At 39.8% G+C, this 7622-nt stretch overlaps 1 protein-coding gene across 1 annotated transcript; it reads left to right on the top strand.

Moving 5' to 3' along the window:
- The first annotated feature begins 1477 nt into the window (after positions 1-1477).
- Positions 1478-3856, top strand: LOC133743584 (large ribosomal subunit protein uL13w). The gene is made up of 4 exons (XM_062171566.1): positions 1478-1813; positions 2188-2304; positions 2420-2507; positions 3491-3856. Exons 1-4 carry the CDS (start codon positions 1542-1544, stop codon positions 3632-3634), a joined length of 621 nt encoding a protein of 206 aa, XP_062027550.1. The 5' UTR covers positions 1478-1541; the 3' UTR covers positions 3635-3856.
- The last annotated feature ends 3766 nt before the right edge of the window (positions 3857-7622 follow it).

Genomic DNA, 7622 nt, shown 5'->3' with positions numbered 1-7622 from the left:
CTTCTTCTTCGTCTTCGATCTCTGCACAAATCCATACCTGCCCACCACCTTCTCTCTCTGAGCTCCGATGGGCAACTCCAATACCCAAACTTCATCATGTAGGCATTCCACCAATACCCAGAATCTGCAAACGAAAAATCCATAACTTTGACACAATTTGCAATAACCACAACCACACCCACATGCCTAGATAACAAAAATCCTATCTTTGATAAAGATATGGAAGAATTCAGAGTTTTACACCATATTCACAATCAAAATCAGAGACTTCGATAAGAAAAGGCTTACATCAATGAACCTCTGCCGCTCTTCTACCTCCGGTGAACCTCCCCACAGCGAATCTGCCTCTCGGTAACCTTCGCCGCTCTTTTACTCAACCCTGCTCTGTCGTCGTATTACAGCCCAAACTGGTACTTCCTCTTCTGCCCTTGTTCATAAACTTGGGCTTCCTTCCAGTTAGGATGAGCTTCACGAGTTCCCTTCGGCTCTTCCTTTGAGTTTCACCGGCAGTAAATGAGCATTACCTGAAATCTGATTGACGTTTTTCTTCAAATTTTTGGCTGAAAATCCAGACCTAACCTTGGGCTCCGGCTGTGGCGGTACCCAATCGATTAGTGGCAGAATAATTAGATTCGGAGATACCAGCCTCCGGCTGTGGCGGTACCCAATCGATCAGTGGCAGAATAATTAGATTCGGAGATACCAGCCTCCGGCTGAGGCTTTGACTTCGGCGATGAGGAAGAAGCAGACGGCGGGTCGTATGTGTTCGGATCGAAATCGATGCTGACTCGTCGGTTTTTGTAGAAAGATGGCGCCGACTTGGAGAAGTAGTCGGGGGTGACGAAGCAATTAACTGTTGGGATCGCAAGGGTTTGACCTGGAGGGCGGTAGAGAATGTGGAAAGATAAATCGGAGGAGAGAAGAGGAGACAGGTCGGGTGGAGTGGAATGGAATGGAGGGGGTGGGTCTTTGGGGCTGCCCATCGGAGATGAGAGAGAGAAGAAGAAGAGGATCCGAGGAAGAAGAACAAATGAGTTTTTTATGTTTGAAATGACTATTTTAGCCCTTAAAGTGGGCCCCTAAAGTTGGACTTAACGTCAAATTTAGACAGAGCCTCATACATTGGACATGGCGGATTGAAATTGAAAAACTTAAGGGGTAAACTGATTAAATTGAGAAGACAGGAACTAACATGAAGTTATTCCTAAACCTCAATTTAATTCTATTCTTAATTTATGAGATTGTAGTTGTGATTCAAAGAAAGGACCAAAGTATAAGATGTTGAATTTGAGTGATCAAACAGATATTTTTAAAATCTAAGATCGAGTATAGAAACTGCAAAAACAGAACCGAACCAAACCGAACCTAAGGTAGGACATTGCAAATAGTAAATAATCAAATGATGTAAAATGAAATTTAATTTTTCTTTTCTTTTTACTGTCAGAATCCAGATAACTATATATTTCGCTAAACCCTAGCGCCTCTTCCATTTCTCACTCCGCAGCCGCCGAGCCTAGTTAGCGTCAGAGAGACTGAAAACAATGGTGTCCGGGTCAGGGATCTGCGCTAAGCGCGTGGTGGTGGACGCTCGCCACCACATGCTCGGCCGGTTGGCGTCGATAATCGCCAAAGAGCTTCTCAATGGGCAGAAGGTGGTGGTGGTTCGCTGTGAGGAGATCTGTATCTCCGGTGGTTTGGTCAGGCAGAAGATGAAGTACATGCGATTCTTGCGTAAGCGCATGAACACCAAGCCTTCTCATGGCCCCATTCACTTTCGTGCTCCTGCTAAGATCCTCTGGCGCACAATTCGTGGGTACGCTTCTCTGAATTTGCTTCAATTTTTTTTTTTTAGGGTTTATGGAGTAATAAGCACAATGCATGATACCCAATTGGTGTTTCTTTTCTGGGTTGAGATTCATTCTGTTTCTGCTTATTAAAGTTGTTAGCTTTTGCAATAGAATTAGAGCTCTATGAGTGTAAAGATACTATTTTTTCTAAATGTTGAGGAGGCATTGTGTTATTATGAGTTCTGAACAAATTTAAATCGCCAAGAATTTGCAAGGGTTTATTTGGATTTTAGGTCGTATCGGAATGAGAACACAAATTGTCTGGTCTGTGTATTTCACAGGAGTTGGGAAGTTCTTTCTACAAAATTGTTTGAACTTTGTGTTGTTTTTGTTCTGTTAGGATGATTCCTCACAAGACAAAGCGTGGAGCTGCTGCGCTTGCTCGTTTGAAGGCGTATGAAGGGGTTCCCCCTCCTTATGATAAGATAAAGAGGATGGTCATTCCCGATGCTCTCAAGTGAGTTTCTTTCTCCCACTAGTTTTTCATTGGTATTTTATAGTTTTGTGATGTTTGTTTTGATTTGTTTTCTTGAAGTAAATGCTTATTGTTTCTTGGTTTTGAAAATCATCAGGGTCTTGAGGCTTCAAGCAGGACACAAGTACTGTTTGTTGGGCAAGCTTTCATCCGAGGTTGGATGGAACCACTATGACACCATCAAGGTTAGACTTGGCTACCTTCTTTGTCTGCTCCTGTTCTGCTTTAGCCTTGGTTATCCTTATTTTGGGTCGGTGTATAGTTTTTAGTTTTTAATTTTTTTTTAGAGTAACTTTTGAATTTAATGTTCGTAAGCAATTGTACCACATTGCATCTAAATGTAGTTATCACAATAGTTTACTTTCCGTAGTATCATTTGTATTGTCTCCCTCTTTAATGCAACATGATGAGGTTAGGGAGGGCAATGCCTTTTTATGTTTCATTTTGAATGTATCAGTGATGGAGTCAGTAAAAGTATTTGTAAATTGAAATTAACCAAAACCAGGTGGAGCCTTTTATTTCACCTGAGTTTTTACCTATCCAGCTTTAAGTGCTCATGCTTTCGTTTTATTATGTATACTTTCGGTTTGGTCTACGTTTGTAAAAACAGTTGTACGTGAAAATTGGTATCTCTCACTTGATGTGACGAGTTGATTCCATCTCTTTGGAGACCAGTTTTTCCAAAATACTTTAGCTGTTACCACTTGATTCCAAAGTGATTACTTATTCCATGTCATGTTTGCCATGACCTCTTATGGATGTTACCATACAATTATACTTCATCTGCATGCGGTGTTTGCTGTGTTCCTTATAGCGTATGTATTGCTGTTTTGCTTATTCTCATTCCTATTACTCCAATGTCCTTGGACAAGAATGAATTTGTATTCCTCTGTGACGATCAGCGTACAACCTTACTTTTGAACAACTATTTTTTTAGTTTTTGTGGATATGACTGCTCTGAGATTTGAGGCTGCTGGACCATTGAGAAAACCGTTTTATCTTGGTGTTTTATATATATTGTTACAGATATACTTACAGCTGCACATATGAATGCTATATGGATCTAAATTTTATTTTTCTTCTTAGGCAACAAAGAAGTAAAATAATGTGTTTTTGGTGTAATTGTTTTGCTTCTTGCGACATTTCTGACTAATGACTTTACGTGCAGGAGCTTGAAAAGAAGAGAAAGGAGAGGGCTCAACTTGCATATGAGAGGAAGAAGCAGTTGAACAAATTGAGGGTCAAAGCAGAAAAGGTTGCTGAGGAGAAACTAGGTCCTCATCTAGAGATCATTGCTCCTATCAAATATTGATGATTAGGCACTTTTCTTTTAAGATGAAAATGTTGTGGAGGATTGGATTCAGTGGCAGTCTTCAGTTTTGTTTTGAATTATGATACTAGATTGTTACTTGTGATGGTCTAGTGATGGTTACGAGCTTGCTTAGTTCCTTTTTATCTTTTTGATACATAGTGGAATACATTTGTCTGAGATTTATATTTACTGTTTAGATGGTAAAATGAATTTCTTTCCAAATTGGTGTGTTTGTTTTTGTTTTGTTTTGTATGCACCTTTTTGGTCAGATCATTTGCATATAATAAAAAATAAAACAAAAGAAAATAAAATAAAATTATCTCATCTAAAAGTATGTGCAGACCATGTAGGTATAAGGTATGTGATTATACTAAATTAGTTTGTTTATTTGACAAAGTTGGATTAACAGATTAATTCAAAAGAAATCATCTATTAGGGTTCATAAATCTTAGGCTTAATAGTCAATTTGCTACTCTAAGTTTTACTTTAGTGTCAACTAGATAACATGCCCGAGCGATGTTGCGGGTTTTAACATACTCTAAGGTAAAAACTGTTAATTGAAATTGTTTTGATTTTACATGAGTTTTTATCACCATTAGGGTTAAAACTTTGGGGTCTTGACCCAAAGCACCAAAATTTGATAAAAGTAGCTCACTTACCCCAGCAACAGATTTTAATTCCCACTAACTCAATTTAAAATAAAATATCAATTTTAACCTTAACCTAATTAATAAATTACACCCATACCTCTCTCCTCTCTCTCCCCAGCACGACGCATCTCTGTCTCTGTCTCTCTCTCTCTCCTCCCCGCTCTCTCTCTCTGTGACTCTCTCGCAGACCATAAATCAAGTCCACCTCGATCAGTGGCCGTCGAACTCGAGGAGCCGGAATGGAGCAGTGGCCGTCGAACTCGAGGAGCCGGAATGGATCAGTGACCGTCAAACTCGAGGAGCCGGAATGGAGCAGTGGCCGTCGAACTCGAGGAGCCGGAATGGATCAGTGACCGTCAAACTCGAGGAGCCGGAATGGAGCAGTGGCCGTCGAACTCGAGGAGCCGGAATGGATCAGTGACCGTCAAACTCGAGGAGCCGGAATGGAGCAGTGGCCGTCGAACTCGAGGAGCCGGAATGGAGCAGTGGCTGTGGAACTCGAGGAGCCGGAATGGATCAGTGGCCGTCGAACTCGAGGAGCCGGAATGGATCAGTGGCCGTCAAACTCGAGGAGCCGGAATGGAGGATGCAAGGGCAGCAAGCGGCTCGGCGGTAGGCTGGCTCAGTGGCCGTCGCCATCGTCGTCGACATCGAGGAGCCGGAGTACGTGGAGGAGGCAGAGGCAGCAAACGAAGAGCTTCTGGAGGGAGGACCAGTCGCCGCAAGCTACTGTACCTGCGGACCAGATTGGTGTTTGTTTTCGACGGCGGAACTCTGGCGCTCAAGCGCCGCACTGTGATCGCTCGCCGGAGACAGCGCGAGAATTCTCAGGCTAAGCTCCACAAGACCGCCGAGAAATTGCTTCTCAATCATGTAAGCAAATTTTGGTAGAGTTCAATCAAGTCTAGTCTAATTGTTGAAGATAAGGGCAGATCCCTCTGAGGTGTTGGGAATCAATTCAGAAAAATTTGATGTGGTATTGAGGACTGTTGGTCATCGAGAAAAGCTAGACGAAATGTAATTGCATACAAGATTATTTACTTCTTTAAGTATGTAATTGGATGAATATTGATATTGGGGGGCAATAGATGTCTATTGAGGGGCAATACATGGCCAATAGTCGTCTATTGGGGGGAAATAGACGTCTATTAGGGGGCAATAGACGTTTTGAATTGATGTAATCTCCTCGTTTTTTTTTTCTTTAATCAAAGTTTTATTTGTGTAGTTTTAGGAAGATTAATTACCATTTTGGTAATCTAAACGTCTATTGGGGGGCAATAGACGTCTACTCGGGGGCAATACATGGCTGATAGTCGTCTATTGGGGGGCAATACATGGCTGATAGTCATCTATTGGGGGCCAATAGACGTCTATTAGGGGGCAATAGACTATTGGGGCAATAGACGTCTATTGGGGGACAATAGACGTCTATTGCCCCTTTATTAGGGGGCAATAGATGTCTATTGGGGGCAAAAAAACTTTCCGGTGAGATTTTCAGCAATTTCCGGTGGGCGGCAGCCGGCGACCGGTGACCGGATTCCGGCGAAAGTTGGCCGGAATCCGGCGACCGGTGACCGGAATCCGGCTAAAGTTGGCCGGAATCCGCGCGACCGGTGACCGGTGACGAGCTCCGGCGAAGTCTCCTATAGTTTCTCTCTTTCTCTCTAAGTAACAAAGGGGTGAGGGCAGCCGCATCAGCCATTTATTCAAAAAAAAAAAAAACAAAGGGGTGAGGGGTAAAATGGTATTAAAAAAAAATATATAAAAAAAAAAAAATCTTAATGGGGTATTAGGGAAGACTCCCTTAGAGTGTATTGGGTAAGAGGGAATTAAAAAAACTTAATGGGGTAAGGGAGAAAAAAATTCCTAGAAATAGGGTAAATGGACAAAACCCCTAAAACTTTCTTGCATCGGACAAAATGATACTCAACTTTTAAAAGTGATCAAAATGATACCTAAATGTTTAAAAACAAATCAACTTGATACCCAATTTTCATAAGAGATCAAAATGATACCTAAAGTTTTAAAAATAAATCAACTTGATACTTCGGTTTATTTTTTCTAACTTCTTTGTTAAATCAAATGCAAAATCAAGCCCAAAAATTGAAGTGATTTGTCGTCAGAGGGCCATCAACCATCTATAACTCAATCTTCTTCTTCTACAGAATTAAAAAAAATCTTTCATTCAATTTTAATTTCAACCATTGATCGTAGAAACAAATAAAATTCAGATGTTTCCCAACTTCTAAAGAAACAAAGAAAAATGGGAAGAGAGAGAGAGAGAGAGAGGTAGAGATAGAAGACAGAGAATTAACAAAGTAAAATAAAAAATAATTGAAAAACAGTTTTGTGTAAAATATTATTATAACCCCACAAAACACTGTACCACACGTGATCAATTTTAACAAAAAGTTACAAAAAATAAACTGAGGTATCAAGTTGATTTTTTTTTAAAACTTTAGGTATCATTTTGATCACTTATGAAAGTTGGGTATCAAGTTGATTTGTTTTAAAAAATTTAGGTATTATTTTGATAACTTTTGAAAGTTAGGTATCATTTTGTCCGATGCAATAAAGTTTTGACCCTAATGTGGTGTTTTATAGTAGAAAAATAAAACTACTACTGTTCTCTCTGCAAGCAAGGATGACTTACAATTAAAAAGAATACATCAATACGTACCAACAGAAGAAGCCGAGCTATGGAGCATAGAGGAGGTATATTTATCCTTGCAGATTTCTTGCTTTTGATAGTGATCAGAGGAATCTTATTTCTACCTAAAAGAGTGATATATCCGCTAGGGGTCCATACATAGTTGTCAATTATCGTCACTGTCGCCTGCAGAAAGCTATTAGCATCATTTGCTCTGCCAATTTGATTTATAACAAATGAGAAATTATATCAAAGTAGTATAGATGAATAGTAGATTCAGTAATGTAGGATAGTATATCAAAGGTCAGAAGCTGATTATGCTAGTTGTCTGAGATGAATTATATGATTCCTTTGTCCTTTCTATTGATCAGTACATCATGGACACAACCATAAGATATGCAAAGCTGTTGAAATCTATGAAATTAGATACATAATAGTAAAGATAAATAATAGATTGGTAACAAACGATACAGAAATTATTGTTTGAACTATCAGAGGTAAGCATAGAGAGATACACTCTCCTTTTGTTCAAATCAAATTCAAAGAGGGGAGGAGAATAGAGAATGAAAGAATTCAAGCCAATAAAAAAAAATGTAAGAAACAACTTTTTAGGATTTTTGCTTGCTTATTTAATCTATCTGCATTCGATTAGGATCTCACTTTGGGTAAATAAACCACCTTATATATC

The sequence above is a fragment of the Rosa rugosa genome, chromosome 4 (assembly GCF_958449725.1).
Source record: "Rosa rugosa chromosome 4, drRosRugo1.1, whole genome shotgun sequence".
NCBI lineage: Eukaryota > Viridiplantae > Streptophyta > Magnoliopsida > Rosales > Rosaceae > Rosa > Rosa rugosa.
The sequence above is the reverse complement of the archived record's forward strand: the minus strand, read 5'-3'. Positions and strand labels throughout refer to the sequence as shown.

What these genes read in the sequence shown, in the direction of transcription:
- LOC133743584 (XM_062171566.1), top strand. Translation starts at nt 1,542, where the DNA reads ATGGTGTCCGGGTCAGGGATCTGCGCTAAGCGCGTGGTGGTGGACGCT. An exon ending in CTCTGGCGCACAATTCGTGG is followed by an intron (nt 1,814 to 2,187) that starts GTACGCTTCTCT and finishes TTGTTCTGTTAG; the next exon opens with GATGATTCCTCACAAGACAA. An exon ending in ACCACTATGACACCATCAAG is followed by an intron (nt 2,508 to 3,490) that starts GTTAGACTTGGC and finishes CTTTACGTGCAG; the next exon opens with GAGCTTGAAAAGAAGAGAAA.